General features: G+C 40.7%; 1 protein-coding gene across 1 annotated transcript in view; it reads left to right on the top strand.

Annotated features, from left to right (window-relative positions):
- The window catches only part of LOC141140930 (S1 RNA-binding domain-containing protein 1-like), a 296,826-nt gene that overhangs the window by 101,711 nt on the left and 178,345 nt on the right, over nucleotides 1–16,770 (top strand). The window contains exon 15 of the mRNA XM_073628483.1: nucleotides 26–133. Within this exon, the coding sequence (XP_073484584.1) occupies nucleotides 26–133 (108 nt within the window). The remainder of the gene's footprint in view (nucleotides 1–25; nucleotides 134–16,770) is intronic.

The following is a 16,770-nucleotide window of genomic DNA, read 5'->3' as shown; positions in this document are numbered from 1 at the left end:
AACTTTGCTTCTCTTCTCCTCTTAGTTGTTATACAATTGCCATCGGGAACGGAACAGCATGCCGAGAAACCGAGCGCTACTTTGCTGACCTGATTCAGAGGAGATTTTTTGCACCCCTCAATGTTGTCTACTGGTAAGAGTTTCCTAAATGTCCCCCATTTCTTTATTGTGTATGTGATTAGAGCATATGCCAACCTGCATTTGATAAGTTCAAATAAGATTTTCAAATCTGGGTATTTCTTTAACCACCTCAATACCGGCCACTTACACCCCCTTCCTGCCCAGGCCATTTTTCAGCTTTCTGCGCTGTCACACTTTGAATGACAATTGCGCGGTCATGCAATACTGTAACCGTGTGACATTTTTATCATTTTCTTCACACAAATAGAGCTTTCTTTTTGGTGGTATTTAACTGGTTGCCGACCAGCCGCAGCATTTTCACTGCGGCACAATGGCACGGCTGGGAGAAACAACGTTACCATATGTCGCTTCGCCTTTTGACCACTAGGGGAGCGCACGCCCGCAGAGTGTGCCCGGGCGATCGCTGGTGACAGCGAAAACCAGGATCTGTGTGTGTAAACACACAGATCACAATTCTTTCAGGGGAGAGGAGACAAATCGTGTGTTCATCCTAAGTATGAACACCGATCTCTCTCTCCTCCTAGACAGTTCCACCCCCTCCTACAGTTAGAACACACACGAGGGAACACCCCGTGATTAGTGTTAACCCCTTTCCTGCCAGTGACATTTATACAGTAATCAGTGCATTTTTATAGCACTGATCGCTGTATAATTGTCAGTGGTCCCAAAAATGTGTCAAAAGTGTCCAATTTGTCCGCCGCAATATCGCAGTCTCGAACGCTGCCATTACTAGTAAAAAAAAAAAATTATAATAAAAATGCCATAAATCTATCCCCTATTTTGTAGACACTATACATTTTGCACAAACCAATCAAAAATATACGCTTATTGAGATTTTTTTTTTTTTTTAACAAAAATATGTGGAAGAGTACATATCGGCCTAAACTTTTTTTTCTTTTTTTTTTTTTTAAATAAAATGTGGGATATTTATTATAGCAAAAAGTAAAAGATATTGTGTGTTTTTTTCAAAATTGTCGCTCTTCTTTTGTTTATAGAGCAAAAAATAAAAACCGCAGAGATGATCAAATACCACCAAAAGAAAGGTTGTGGTTTAATTTTTCTTATGAGGTTTAATTTTTCTCCTTCATTGATATGCACTGATGGGCACTGATGGTTGGCACTAATGGGCGACACGGAAGGGCACTGATAGGCAGCACTGATGATCACTGATCGGTGGCACTGATGATGAGGCACTGATGAGCATTGATTGGCAGTACTGGTGGGCACTGGTTGGTGGCACTGGTGGGAACTTATAGGTGGCACTGGTGGCACAGATTAGGCAGCCGCAGCTCTGTGTGGGGGACCGATGTCCCTCTGACAGAAGCCGGTGTTCGTCTTTTTTTCCCCCTCGCGTTGATGGCGTGAGGGGAAAAAAAAAAGATTACTGATCTTCTGTTTATATCACATGATTAGCTGTCATTGGCTGATAGCTGATCACGTGCTGAGGGGCCGGGATCGGCCCCTTACTCTGATCTGTGACCAGCCAAGTCTCATAGACTCAGTGATCACAGAGCACACCGCGCGTGCCCCACTGGCAGCTTATGCACCGGAGGACATCTTATGACGGCCTCCCGGCAATTAAGGCTTGTGCTGTAGCCGTCATTTGACTATAGTGTGGGTGGGAGGAGGTTAATTTTGATGATTACGGCTTACAGCTAGTGAAAACCCCAAATACAGTATCTCAGAAAATTTGAATATTGCATAAGACCAATAAAAAAAAAGATTTTTTAATACAGAAATGTTGGCTTGGTGAAAAGTATGTCCATGTACAATATAGTGTGCACTCAATACTTGGTTGGGGCTCCTTTTGGATGAATGACTGCATCAATGCGGCGTGGCATCGAGGCGATCACCCTGTGGCATTGCTGAGGTGTTATGGAAGCCCAGGTTGCTTTGATTGTGACCTTCGGCTCGCCTGCATTGTTGGGTCTGGTGTCTCTCATATTCCTCTTGACAAAACCCAACAGATTCTCTATGGGGTTTAGGTCAGGCGAGTTTGCTGGCCAATCAAGCACAGTGACACCATGATCATAAATGAATATATGTGTATATATATATATATTTATAGATCAATTTTTTTTATCAGAATTGTATATTTTATACACTAATATTTTGTAATATTTTTTTTCCTTTTTTTCCTTATTTTTCCTTTTATATGATGACACACCAAACATCTCCCTACTCCAGGCTCCTTGATTGGGGATCAAAAAGTCGCGCTAAAAACTGAAGGTGACAACAGGCAAATGTCTAAAAAACCTCATAAGAATATGAGGGTGAATGCAATCATTAAATAGATGAGTTTTATAGGAGTGCTGAGCAATGTAAATAAACACTTTAAAAATAAACCAAACTAAATGCTGTTAGTTAAGTGGGACACAGAAAACATTGACTATGTCCGTGTGAAAAAATCAATATTGCATGACCCAATCAATGACAGGTGAGTATCTCAAATAACTGTAGGAATACTATTGTAACAAGTCTGTGGCTAAAAAACTAAAACGTGACCACGTCCTGTTGTGACGAAACGACGTAGGGAGGAGGAGCTACGTCCCGACGACACCACGATTCACATACCCGGAAGACACGGGTTACTTTGGAGCCGGCCGGCTTTTTCTCACATGTTTTAAACTACTATGTTCCTGTAAGTGCAACCTTTAATTTTATATTTAATAAAACGCTGGTTTTATGCTATGTGGAGCACTTTGTTTTTTGCATGGTGACATTTCCTTATTTGCGGAGGCTGGTGGGAGAGAGTCCCTGGATCTGGACGCTGAGTGCCTGCTTTAAAGATCCCTGGCTGGGGTTGTAGCCATCCGCTCCCTGGGTCTCCTGTAATTAAGAGACCATTTCTATCTGGTAAGAGGCAGCAATTTTTCCAAGAGGTGGAGGTCTGTCTACGCACTCTATTTTTCACCACAGCAAGATTTTGTTACATTATTTCACAGAGCACTTGGAGACAAGTCATTTTCTATGCATATTAATTTAACACGGATGGACTTTTATCATTACTGTTTTTGTTGAGCTACGGACTTTTTTTTGGGTTTATTGTATTTTTCTTTATTTATTTTTTATTATTTTCCCTCATTTATCACGTTTTAGTTTTTTAGCCACAGACTTGTTACAATAGTATTCCTACAGTTATTTGAGATACTCACCTGTCATTGATTGGGTCATGCAATATTGATTTTTTCACACGGACATAGTCAATGTTTTCTGTGTCCCACTTAACTAACAGCATTTAGTTTGGTTTATTTTTAAAGTGTTTATTTACATTGCTCAGCACTCCTATAAAACTCATCTATTTAGTGATTGCATTCACCCTCATATTCTTATGAGGTTTTTTAGACATTTGCCTGTTGTCACCTTCAGTTTTTAGCGCGACTTTTTGATTTATATATGATTTATGGTTTACTACTTTTTAGTCGCAGCTTATATTTATTAGTGTAAGCGCAATTTTTGTTTTTACCTTCCTTGATTGGGGACTCGAGGTTCTCTTTTTCCCTTTTGGCTATCTAGAAATTCCTTGTATATCGAGCGATTTCTGAACATGTAAAGTGCAGTGAGTGAACTCGCATTGCTCTGCATGCTGGTTGGTATTAAAAGTCTCTATTGAAGACTTAGTGAGTTTAAACTGTTCTATTTTCCTTTCCTCGGTGATTTACTCAGTGCATGGCCAGCCTAAACAGCCTCAGGATCTTTCCTTTACCTACATTGCTCTCTGCCATCTCATTATTTATTAATACTGCTCACTGCTAAGTCGGGTCAGAAGGTGGTCACATGTTACAGGGGCCTCTCCTTATTGGCCAACCTCCCCTATGATTGTTTTCTCACTAATCACACCGAAGATTTTTCACATGTTACAGACAGTTGTACCTTTTATTAAAACATCCCAGCAAAGCTTCATCCAGTCTGAAAAATTCCTACCGTGATCCACTGTTTAATTTTATTCTGCTGGTATTGGTAATAAAATGTTCTAGTGTTCTTTCCGAGTCCAGCCATATCTGGAACATACAGGGTGTGGGAAAACTGCTCTTGCCAGTTCCTTAGGAAATATTTTGTTACAGACCCAGCCAGGGGCTTTTAGAGGGGACTGCAGGGTGGCCTCTTGCCTACTGACTATGGGCCCTGGCTTTTAACGACTTGCTGCCCGCGCTATAGCCAAAAGACGGCTACAGCGCATGCCTTAATTGCTGGAAGGGCGTCCATGGACATCCACCCGAGCAAGCACTGTCTGCGCGACCCTGTGGGTCGCGCGGTGCGCTTTGTGATCACCGAATCTGAGACTCGGCTGATCACAGATCCGAGTAAGGGGCCGATCACGGCCCCTTAACCCGTGATCAGCTGTCAGCCAATGACGGCTGATCACGTGATGTAAACAGAAGATCGGTAATCTGGAAAAAAAAGTAATCTGGAAAAAAAAAGGCTTGTGTCAGAGGGACATCGGTCCCTCACACTGAAAGCCGCGGCTGCATTTTCTGTGCCACCAGTGTCAGCTGCCAGTGACCACTGTGCCACCTGCCAGTGCCACCTATCAGTACCCACCAGTGCCACCTACCAGTACCCACAGTGCCACCCGTCAATGCCCTCCAGTGCTGCCAATCAATGCCCATCAGTGCCTCATAATTAGTGCTGCCTATCACTGTCACCTACCAGTGCCCATCAGTGCCACCCATCAGTGCCCTTCAGTCCCGCCTCATCCGTGCCACCTATCGGTGCCCATCAGTGCTACCTATCAGTGACCATCAGTGCAGCCTCATCAGTGAAGGAGAAAAATTACCTGTTTTCAAAATTTTATATCAAACTAGGAAAGTTTTTTGTTTTTATTTTTCAAAATTTTCGGTTCTTTTTTGTTTTATTTAACAAAAAATTAAAAAAAAAACAGCAGCAATTAAATAGCACCAAAAGAAAGCTCTATCTGTGTGAAAAAAATGGTACAAATTTAATTTGGATAAACTGTAGCATGACCGCGCAATTGTCATTCAAAGAGTGACAGCGCTGAAAGCTGAAAATTGGTCTGGGCAGGAAGGGGGTTTAAGTGCCCAGGAAGCGAATGGTTAAGGGAACACTTCTCTTTAGGAGGCGGAGTGGTCTTGCTTTGGATTCAGGGTTTTCTCCCCCCGAAGCACACAGACACTGGGAATCTAGGTCCTGGATCCATATTTAGGACCTCTATGCTCATAACCAGCAATGACTGCTTTAGATTGTGATACTCAAAGTAGATGTTAATATCATCAGCTCAAAGTCATCTGATTCTGCGGCATTCTGATATAATCTGTTTAACATGTTATGTGTTAAGTGTCTTTCTCCCATTGTTAATTAAGTCACCTATTGCTTCTGTCTGTCTGCTCATCTCTGTGTTTATACTTATGATAATGTGTAATGTACTTTGTTGTAGGCTTGTTGCCGGGCAGTCTGGTCACCTAGGCTGGTTTAAGTGGCTGGTTGTTAATTCGTTCATATTATTTAACCCTTTCATGACTAAGCCTATTTTTGACATTTAGTGTTTACAAGTTAAAATCCGTATTTTTTGCTAAAAAATTACTTAGAGCCTCCAAACATTTATATATATATTTTTTTTAGCAGAGAATAAAATGGCGATTGTTGGAATATTTTATGTCACACGGTATTTGTGCAGCGGTGTTTTAAACGCAACTTTTTGGGAAAAGGGACACTTTCATGAATTTTTAAAAAACCAAACAGTAAAATTAGTCCATTTTTTTTGTATAATGTGAAAGATGATGTTACGCTGAGTAAATAGATGCCAAACATGTCACGCTTTATAATAGCATGCACTCGTGGAATGGCGACAAACTACGGTACCTAAAAATCTCCATAGGCGCCGCTTTAAATTTATTTTACGGTTACCAGGTTAGAGGTACAGAGGAGGTCTAGTGCTAGAATTATTCCTCTCGCTCTGACGATCGCGGCAATACCTCACATGTGTGATTTGAACACCGTTTACTTATGCGGGTGCGACTTCCGTATGCGGTTTCTTTGCTGCGCGAGCTCGCGGGGACAGGGGCGCTTTTAAAAAAAAAAAAAATTTTTTTTCTTATTTATTTTATTTATTTTTATATGAATAAATTGTGTTTTTTAAAAAAAAATTTAAACATCCCTTGTGACAGTAATAGGTGGTGACAGGTACTCTTTATGGAGAGATTGGAGGTCTATTGCACTTCAAAGTATTCAGATCGCCGTTTTCGGCGATTCTGAATACTGTGTATTTTTTTAAAACCGGCGCCATTGGCAGCCGAGTAAACGGGAAGTGACGTCATGATGTCATTTCCGTGTTTACGATTAGAAGGCTGGAACAAAGCCGCTCATGGCTTCGTTCCAGACCGTCCCAGCCGCCGGAGGCAGCCGATTGGTCATCGGGAGGCCGGTAAGAGTGGCGGCGGGAGGGGGCGCTCCTCCGGTATAACAGCCGAGGTCCTATAACGCCGGAAAGCGGAGTACGCACATCTGCGTACGCTCGGCTGGAAGGGGTTAAATCACTGTCAGCTATTGGTTGCTAGAGGTGGATTAGCATACTGTTTTTGTTGGTTGTTCCTTAGCTGTGTTAATTACATTCCTGTATACAGTATACGATAATGAGATCAGGCTCACCTGATCTGGTGTACTATATATTCTGTGTGAGTTTCCAATAAAGAGAGTTCCAGTTTGCATCTAAGCTATTGTCAGCTAGTCTTGGTTGATCAGCTATAATACCTGGTTCCAGGCTGGAGGAAGCTATATCTTGACGGAAGCACCCAAGCTGGGTTCCGGATGGTTCTGTCACATAAATGATAGTGATATGAGTCTGAATTGGTTGAAATGATAAAAAAGCACCAATTGATGAAGGTATGTGTGGTTGTAAAGGTTGTTAAAATGCACAAAGGCAATATAAGGAGAGTATTATAAATACAGGGGGTCCCCTACTTACAAACGACTCCTACTTACAAACGGAAGGAGACAACAGGATGTGGGAGGAAATCTACCCCTAGGAAGGGAAATTCACTCCTGTAAGAGTTAACATGGGAAAAAGGTGTCTCCACTGATGCTTTATCACCAATCCTTATTTCCCTAATAACCCCAAATTTTCAAAATCCAATTGTCATTGGGACAGAAAGTGAGGTGAAATCTTCTGATCAGGGGCACAGACAGCAAAACAAATGTTACAGGGGTGATAGCTGAGGGAAGGGTTATCTAAAAGACTTAAAAATAGATTTTTTGGCTGGAGCTACACTTAAAAAATTTACCTGTTCCGACTTACAAACAGATTCAACTTAAGAACAAACCTAAAGTCCCTATCTTGTTTGTAACCCGGGGACCCCCTGTATTAGAATGAAGACTATTTGTGGGGGGAAGAAAGGACAAAAAGTTTATTTGGATACACGACCGCGCAATTGTCAGTTAAGGTAACGCTGTGCCGTATCGCAAAAAATGTCCTGGTCAGGAAGGGGGCAAAAACCTTTCAAAAGCTGAATTGTTCCAAGTGCTGCGGTGAGGGGGTTAAGCACCAGGACAATAGTACATGATATGCCCAAAGTGTTTAGATGGAGTTTTTCGGGTGCACCTTGGTGATCAGCCATGGTCCACAATTGGTTAATGCTGGTCTTGTCTTTCTAACGCTTTATTATTTATTTATTTTTTCCCTTCGCTGCTTTTTGCCGTCGTCCTGTCTTCTCTTCCTGCTGTGTTCTTATAGAAAGTGACTTGTTCCGTGGCTGCTGAAAGTTTTATTAGCATTCCAGAGCTTTAACACCTTCTCACCTGACTCAACCTGACAGAGCCAGCTCTAACATCCTGTCAATACAACAAGCAGGGGGGGCAGCCACAGGTAACTATCACCTTTAGGCCTGTGAGGTGTCAAAGTGGCTTTTCTCTCCTTTCACCGTCCTCGGGAAGAGGCGCATTTTTCTCCCCAGGACGAATGTTCAGGAAGCCGATCGCCAGGTCTGGCACTGGCTTTGATGTAACAGACTGTGAGGTTTGCTCTTTTCAAACATGTAGTCTCAGCGCAGCCTGTGTGTGGCTCTGACATGAGCGCACGCCGGCCTGACTTCCCATGCCTTCTAGCATCATGTATGAGAATAAGAGTCTTTGACACCTGCCATTTGGACCCTTTTCCTACTGAAAAATGTCATCATTTTGAGACAAGCTAAAGACAGATATCTGATTGTTCTCTCTTTTTATCAGGATGGTCTCGGGGGCATGGTTCATAGATGAATGGACAGCGGGATGTGGCGGGGGGGCTCAGTCTAAGCAGCATGCAGAGAAGCACTAACTGCCCACACATTGACTCCAGTTTTACGAAAAAGCTGGTAAATTCGCTTAGCGCAACCAATTAACACTTCTGCCTCTTTTCTTTGCCATACAAAAGCAATCCAGGATCAGACACCCTCCAAAATGTTTGGTCTGTGCCACCCACCCCTCATCTTACTACAGCTTTAGGGCATGTGGGCCAGCTGAGCCGTCAAGCTGTACAGCTTGTTATGGACATGAATGGCTGTGCAGTACTTTAATTGTATATACAGCGTTGCTGTCATAAACAGGAGGATAGCGCACAATCATTTGCCAAAAAAAAAAAAATAATAGATTTTTATTATTATTTATTTATCCTTTTTTTTTTTTTTTGGAAAATCCCTTAGGCCTCTTGAACACGGCAGCTTAAAAAGCTCAGTACAGTGTTTTGTTTTTTTTGTTTTTTGTTTTGTTTTTTTTTTGGTTTTGTTTTTTGTTTTTTTGTTTTTTTTGTTTTTGTTTTTTTTTTTGTTTTTTTACTGAGATAAAATGTAACCCATTATTTACAATGTACCCGTGCACACAGGCAGGGTGGATTTGATTTAAATCAAGTCGATTTTAAATCACGATTTAAATCCATGATTTAAATCACTAGTAAAAAGGCTTGATTTAAATCAACTCGATTTTAAATCATCATTTTTAAAGAGCGACTGTCATCTCTGTCCCGCAGCGGCTCCTCCTCTGACCCGCTGTTGACTCACCGACAGTCCTATTCACTTTAGCTGCTTCAGCCCCGGAAGATTTGGCTGCTGAATGACCAGGCCATTTTTTGCGATTCGGCACTGCGTCGGTTTAACTGACAATTACGCGGTCGTGCGGCGTTGCACCCAAACAAAATTGACGTCCTTTATTTCCCACAAATAGAACTTTCTTTTGGTGGTATTTGATCACCTCTGTGGTTTTTATTTTTTGCGCTATAAATAAAAAAAAGAGCGACAACTTTGAAAAAAAACACAATATTTTGTACTTTTTGCTGTAATAAATATTCCCATTTTTTTTTTTTTTTAAAGAAATTTTTTTCTCATTTTAGGCCGATATGTATTCTTCTACATATTTTTGGTAAAAAAAAAAAAAATCGCGATAAGCATATATTGATTGGTTTGCGCAAAAGTTATAGCGTCTACAAAATAGGGGATAGATTTATAGCCATTTTATTATTTTTTTTTTTTTGCTAGTAATGGCGGCGATCTGTGATTTTTATCGGGACTGCGACATTATGGCGGACACATCGGACACTTTTGACACATTTTTGGGACCATTGGCAATTATACAGCGATCAGTGCTATAAAATTGCGGTTAACACTAGGGGGAGATCAAGGGGTTAACTGTGTTCCCTAGGTTTGTTCTAACTGTAGGGGGAGGGGACTGACCTAGAGGAAGTGACGGATCATGGTTCCTAGCTAATAGGAACTCATGATCTGTCACGCCTCACAGAACAGGGATTTGTGTGTTTACACACACACACACCTCCCTGTTCTGCCTCTCGTGCCCGCGATCGCATGTGGCTGGCGGTCATCGCGACCGTCGGCCACGAGCATCGGCACCCCCGCTGTGCAGCGGGCGTGTGTGTGCGCCTGCTATCCTGATCCCGCGAGCCGACGTATAGCCACGACTGCTCGCGGGATCGTGCCGACCTGCCACCGTAAAATGACGGCGGCTGGTCGGCAAGCGGTTAAAAAGCTCAGTACAGCGTTTTTTTTCTTTTTTTTTTTTTTTTTTTTTACACTGAGCTAAAATGTAGCCCATTATTTACAATGTACCCGCACAGGCAGGGTGGATTTGATTTAAATCAAGTCGATGTTAAATTATCATATTTGTATCATCATTTTTGAAGAGCAACTGTCATCTCTGTCCCTCAGCGGCTCCTCCTCTGACCTGCTGTTGACTCACCGACAGTCCCATTCACTTTAATGAGATGGCTGGTGATGCGGCAGTGACACAACAAGGTGAGGGACGTGGCGGCAGCAGGTGAGTGGATGCTGCTAACAGGTGCTGCCATGATGGATCTGAAATGACAGGTGCTCTTTAAATGTAAGGACTTATTCTTGCTGGTAGTTAGAATCTTTAATATTTGCAAACAAAATGAAGGTTTTCTATTTAGAATAATAAGCTGTCAGGTTAGTAAATATTCCCAAACTTGGTCTCTTTTAAGGCCTGCTGCCATTTTGCTCCTCAAGGGAGGAAAAAAGCACTTCAAGCTATGTACAGAAAGATCACAAAGGTTTATAAGCTGCTTAGGGTTTCACTTTCATTTTTACTGCTTGCCCTTCCTCCTCACACTTAGAGCCTAGTACAGATGCATTTCTCTTCAAACAATCATACAGTTTGTAGTGTACATAGATGTGCAAAACAAGGCTGTAAAGGGATATTCCTGAACTTAGTTTTATCTCATGGTTGAAATTGTGTGAATGCATCAATGCAGTGCATGTGATCTCAGCTTGCAGAGCTTGGATTCATTGAATGAGTTTCCCAGAAATGTAAATATTGCAGAATATGCAGCCTCATGCTACATAACTAAGCTCCAATTCATGCTGAATACACTAAATTATTAATGTGTCTTAAATAGAAAACTATCTTTAGATAGATTTTTACTCCCAAAGCATGGGAGTAAAATAAAATTAAATAAAATATTAAAATACATTTGATAAAAAAAATCAAAAAAATCCAATTTAAATTCCAAAAATCTGATTTAAATAATAAAAAAAAAAAAAAAAAATCAGATTTTTAAAAATTTCTTTAAAAAAAAAAAAATCATCGATTTTTATCCATCCTGCACACAGGCGTGTAAACAAGCACAGATTATTCCTCAGTAAAAGAAAATAGGAAAAACTGTTTCCGGTCAGTATTTTGTGCTGGTGCGTGCAAATACGCGTATATTAGCATAATCGTTAATTCTCCCTAGGTAGGTATTGTGTGCGCAAATGCATGAAGGCGCATAAATATGTGCAAATTCATGCAACACTAATGCCTGAAATTGCATATAGATCTATCTATCTATCTATCTATCTATCTATCTATCTATATATATATATATATATATATATATATATATATATATATATATATAAGAAGAGTACATAGATGTTGGTGGAACTCAGTCCCTTGTAACATATAGAAGACTCAAAAGAATTTTGCCCATGGGACTTTTTGCGCAATATATTGACATAAATTGGTTAGATGTATACAGTATTGCAAATACACTCAAATAAATACACATTGGACTGAAATCTCAACGCGTTTCATGAAACAACACCCACTTCAGGAGACAGACAAAATGAACCGCTTTACGACTGCGCCGTAGCAGTTTTACTTCTACAGGGTGGCCGCTCTCTGCAGAATCATATATATATATATATATATATATATATATATATATATATATATATATATATATATATATATATATATATATATATATATATGCATATTTTGTCCGCCCGCAATATCGCAGTCCCAACATAAGTCACTGATCGCTGCCATTACTAGTAAAAAGAAATAACAAAATATCTCATAGTTTGTAGAAGCTATAACTTTTTGCACAAACCAACCAATATACACTTATTGGAATTTATTTTACCAAAAATATGTAGAAGAATACATATTGGCCAAAATTGATGAAGAAAATTAAGTTTTTTACATTTTTTATTGGATATATTTTAAAGCAGAAAGTAAGAAATATTGTTTTCTTTTTTCTAAATTGTCGGTCGTTCTTTGTTCCTAGCACAATAAATAAGAACCACAGAGGTCATCAAATACCACCAAAAGAAAGCTCTATTTGTGGGGGAAAAAAAAGGACATCAATTTTATTTGGGTACAGTGTCGCACGACCGCGCAATTGTCACTTAAAGTAATGCAGTGCTGTATCACAAAAAAATGGCCTGGTCATGAAGGGGAGTAAACCTTCCGGAGCTGAAGTGGTTAATTTATCTGTGGAGAGACCATGTAAAAAAAAAAAAAAAAGAGATAATAAACCCACTGAAGATTGTGATCATTAACTCCCTCAGTGAATATACTGTACTTACATATCAACCAAAGAAAGAAAAAAAATGTAACAAACGCAATCCAAACAGTAGATACAAAAAGGGATGACAGGGACATGGGAATAGACCCACAGGATCTGCTCTGTCCAGGAACAGGCCCGAGGTCAAGGCAGATGGGAGGAACAAAAAGGGGAAAAGCACTGTAGAGTAAAAAAAAAATACAATGACAATAGTGAAAATGGAGTGAGAAAAAATATTTGGTGAACTTAAAGTGGAACTAAACCCATTGATTTGAACCCAAAACAGTTACATTCAAGGTATGCCGTAAATCGGTGGTCTCCAACCTGTGACCAAAGGGCCAGATGTGGCCCTTTTTTGCAACTTATCTGGCCCTTGGGACACTTTTCCGCCAACTAACACCAATGATGGGCACCATTCCTCCCACTGACACCATCAATGAGGTATTATTCCTCCCACTCATGCCAAGAATGAGGCACTATTCATCCCACTAAAACCAATGATGGGGCATTGTTTACTCCCACACTGATGTCGGGGCATTTTCTACTTTTACTGGCCAAAGTCTGACCCCACCCCAAAAAGCCTCAAGTACAGTAAACTGGCCCTTTTGTTTGGAAAGTTTGGAGAACCCTGCCGAAAATGATAAATGGTTACAGTTGCTCGTGCTGTCCGTTGAACTGTCAATCCATCAAATTGCTGGTGTCATAACTGAGCACATGTGCACCATCCTGGCAATGGCAGGTCAAACAGAGACTAAGATGGCAGCTTCCTTGGCTGGAAAGGGTAGGATGGTTTAGTTCCACTTTAAGTTTGGTTGGTTGTGGGTTGTAGCACCTTGTTTTTCCTTCTATTCATGGGGTTTCATTAGCCTTTCTTTGGCTCTGCAGAAGAACAAGGAAACATACGTTATTTTATACTGACAGCTGAATTTTATTACAGATAAAACTATTAAATGTATTGTAGAAGCTGCTCACTGTACTGTATCACTGGGAAACCGCATTCTCACTCTCTCCTGCTCCTCTGATTTGAACTACAGAGAACAAGTGCTACAAAACCGGTTCAGCAGCTTCTACAATGCACTTGGTAGTTTTATCTATAATAAAATTCAGCTGTCAGTATAAAATAACGTATGTTTCCTAGAACCTCTTCCAGGAATTTGTGTGATGGGAATATGGATGGTTATCCTGTACAGACCTGGGGCTGGCGGAACAGTCTGCAGGAGTCTTTGCATTGCACTCATAACCTACTGATTGCTGTTGTACGGCTTTGCGGTTTCTGCAAAAAAATTAATAATTGCACATTTTTTCATTTTTTGCAATATGGGTGCTTTTATTGTTGTTGTTGTTATTTGTGTGTATGTATGTATATGTGTGTGTATGTATGTATATATATATATATATATATATATATATATATATATATATATATATATATATATATATATATATATATATATATATATATATTTGTGCTCATAAGTTTACATACCCTGGCAGAATTTATGATTTCTTGGCCATTTCTCAGAGAATATGAATGATAACACAAAAACATTTCTTTAGTGTTTGGCTGAAGCCATTTATTATCAATCAACTGTGTTTACTCTTTTTAAATCATAATGGCAACAAAAACTACCCAAATGATCAAAAGTTTACATACCCCGGTGATTTTGGCCTGATAACATGCACACAAGTTGACACAAAGGGGTTTGAATGGCTATTAAGGGCACTTTCACACTGACAGCACCCGGGGCGTCGGCGGTAAAGCGCCGCTTTTTTTAGCGGCGCTCTACTGTCGTTTTTGCTGCGCTTTTTGGCCGCTAGCGGGGAACTTTTAACCCTTGTTAATGGCTGAGAAAGGGTTAAAAGCGCCGCCAATTAAGTTTAATGGGCAGGGATGCTTTGGGAACGGTGTATACACCACTCCTACAGCGCCTCAAAGATCCTGCTTGCAGGTCTTTTTTTAGCGTCCTGCCAGCGCACCACTCCAGTGTGAAAGGAGAGGCGCTTTGCAGGCGCTATTTTTAGCGCTATAGCGCTTCATTGTGAAAGGGGTCAGGTAACCATCCTCACCTGTGATCTGTATGATTTCTTGGCCATTTTTCAGAGAATATGAATGATAACACAAAAACTTTTCTTTCACTCATAGTTCGTATTTGGCTGAAGCCATTTATTATCAATCTACTGTGTTTAGTCTTTTTAAATCATAATGACAACAGAAACTACCCAAATGACCCTGATCAAAAGTTTACATACCCTGGTGATTTTGGCCTGATAACATGCACACAAGTTGACACAAAGGGGTTTGAATGGCTATGAAAGGTAACCATCCTCACCTGTGATCTGTTTGCTTGTAATTAGTGTGGGTGTATATCAAAGGTCAATGAGTTTCTGGACTCCTGACAGACCCTTGCATCTTTCATCCAGTGTTGCACTGATGTTTCTGGATTCTGATTCATTGGGAAAGCAAAAGAATTGTCAAAGGATCTGCGGGAAAAGGTAGTTGAGCTTTATAAAACAGGAAAGGGATATAAAAAGATATCCAAGGAATTGAGAATGCCAATCAGCAGTGTTCAAACTCTAATCAAGAAGTGGAAAATGAGGGGTTCTGTTGAAACCAAACCACGGTCAGGTAGACCAACTAAAATTTTAGCCACAACTGCCAGGAAAATTGTTTGGGATGCAAATAAAAACCCACAAATAACTTCAGGTGAAATACAGGACTCACTGAAAACATGTGGTGTGGCTGTTTCAAGATGCACAATAAGGAGGCACTTGAAGAAAGATGTGCTGCATGGTCGAGTCACCAGAAGAAATCCATTACTACGCAAATGCCACAAAGTATCCCGCTTACAATATGCCAAACAGCACAGAGTCAAGCCTCAAACCTTCTGGCACAAAGTCATTTGGAGTGATTGAGACCAAAATTAAGCTTTTTGGCCACAACCATAAATTCTTCATTTGGAGAGGAATCAACAAGGCCTATGATGAAAGGTACACCATTCCTACTGTGAAACACGGAGGTGGATCGCTGATGTTTTGGGGATATGTGAGCTACAAAGGCACTGGAAATTTGGTAAAAATTGATGGCAAGATGAATGCAGTATGTTATCAAAAAATACTGGAGGAACATTTGCATTCATCAGCCAGGAAGCTGTGCATTGGACGTATTTGGACATTCTAACATGACAATGATCCAAAACACAAGGCCAAGTCGACCTGTCATTGGCTACAGCAGAATAAAGTGAAGGTTTTGGAGTAACCATCTCAGTCTCCTGACCTCAATATCATTGAGCTACTCTGGGGAGATCTCAAACATGTCGTTCATGCAAGACAGCCCAAGAATTTACAGGAACTGGAGGCTTTTTGCCAAGAGGAATGGGCAGCTTTACCATCTGAGAAGATAAAGAGCCTCATCCACAAATACCACAAAAGACTTCAAGCTGTCATTGATGTTAAAGGGGGCAATACACAGTATTAAGAACTAGGGTATGTAAACTTTTAATCATTTGGGTATTTCTGTTGCCATTATGATTTAAAGCGAGTAAACACAGTTGATTGATAATAAATGGCTTCAGCCAAACACTAATCATGAGTGAAAGAAAAGTTTTTGTGTTATCAATCATATTCTCTGAAAAATGGTCAAGAAATCATAAATTCTGCCAGGGTATGTAAACTTATAAGCACTACTGTGTGTACACACACACACACACACTATATTGCCAAACGTATTGAGACACCTGCTTTTGCACATGAACTTTAATGGCACCCCAGTCTTAGTCCGTACGGTTCAATATTGAGTTGGCCCACCCTTTGCAGCTATAACAGCTTCAACTCTTCTGGGAAGGCTGTCCACAAGGTTTAGGAGTGTGTCTATGGGAATGTTTGACCATTCTTCTAGAAGTGCATTTGAGAAGTCAGGCACTGATGTTGGCCGAGAAGGCCTGGCTCAGTCTGTGCTCTAATTCATTTCAAAGGTCAGGTTGAGGTCAGGACTCTGTGCATGCCAGTCAAGTTCCTCCACCCTAAACTTGCTCATCCATGTCTTTATGGACCTTGCTTTGTGCACTGGTGTGCAGTCATGTTGGAACAGGAAGGGGTCATCCCCAAACTGTTCCCACAAAGTTGGGAGCATGAAATTGTCCAAAATGTCTTGGTATGCTGATGCCTTAAGAGTTTCCTTCACTGGAACGAAGGGGCCAAGCCCAACCCCTGAAAAACAACCCCCACACCATAATCCCCCTCCACCAATTATTTGGAGGGGTGGCCGAATACTTTTGGCAATATAGTGTGAATGAGCATGTTTGGGGCGGAGGAACTTGACTGTCCTGCACAGAGTCCTGACCTCAACC

Source organism: Aquarana catesbeiana, linkage group LG04 (assembly GCF_042186555.1).
Source record: "Aquarana catesbeiana isolate 2022-GZ linkage group LG04, ASM4218655v1, whole genome shotgun sequence".
Classification (NCBI taxonomy): Eukaryota; Metazoa; Chordata; class Amphibia; order Anura; family Ranidae; genus Aquarana; species Aquarana catesbeiana.
Note: the sequence above shows the minus strand (reverse complement) of the source record. Positions and strands in the feature narration are given on the sequence as shown.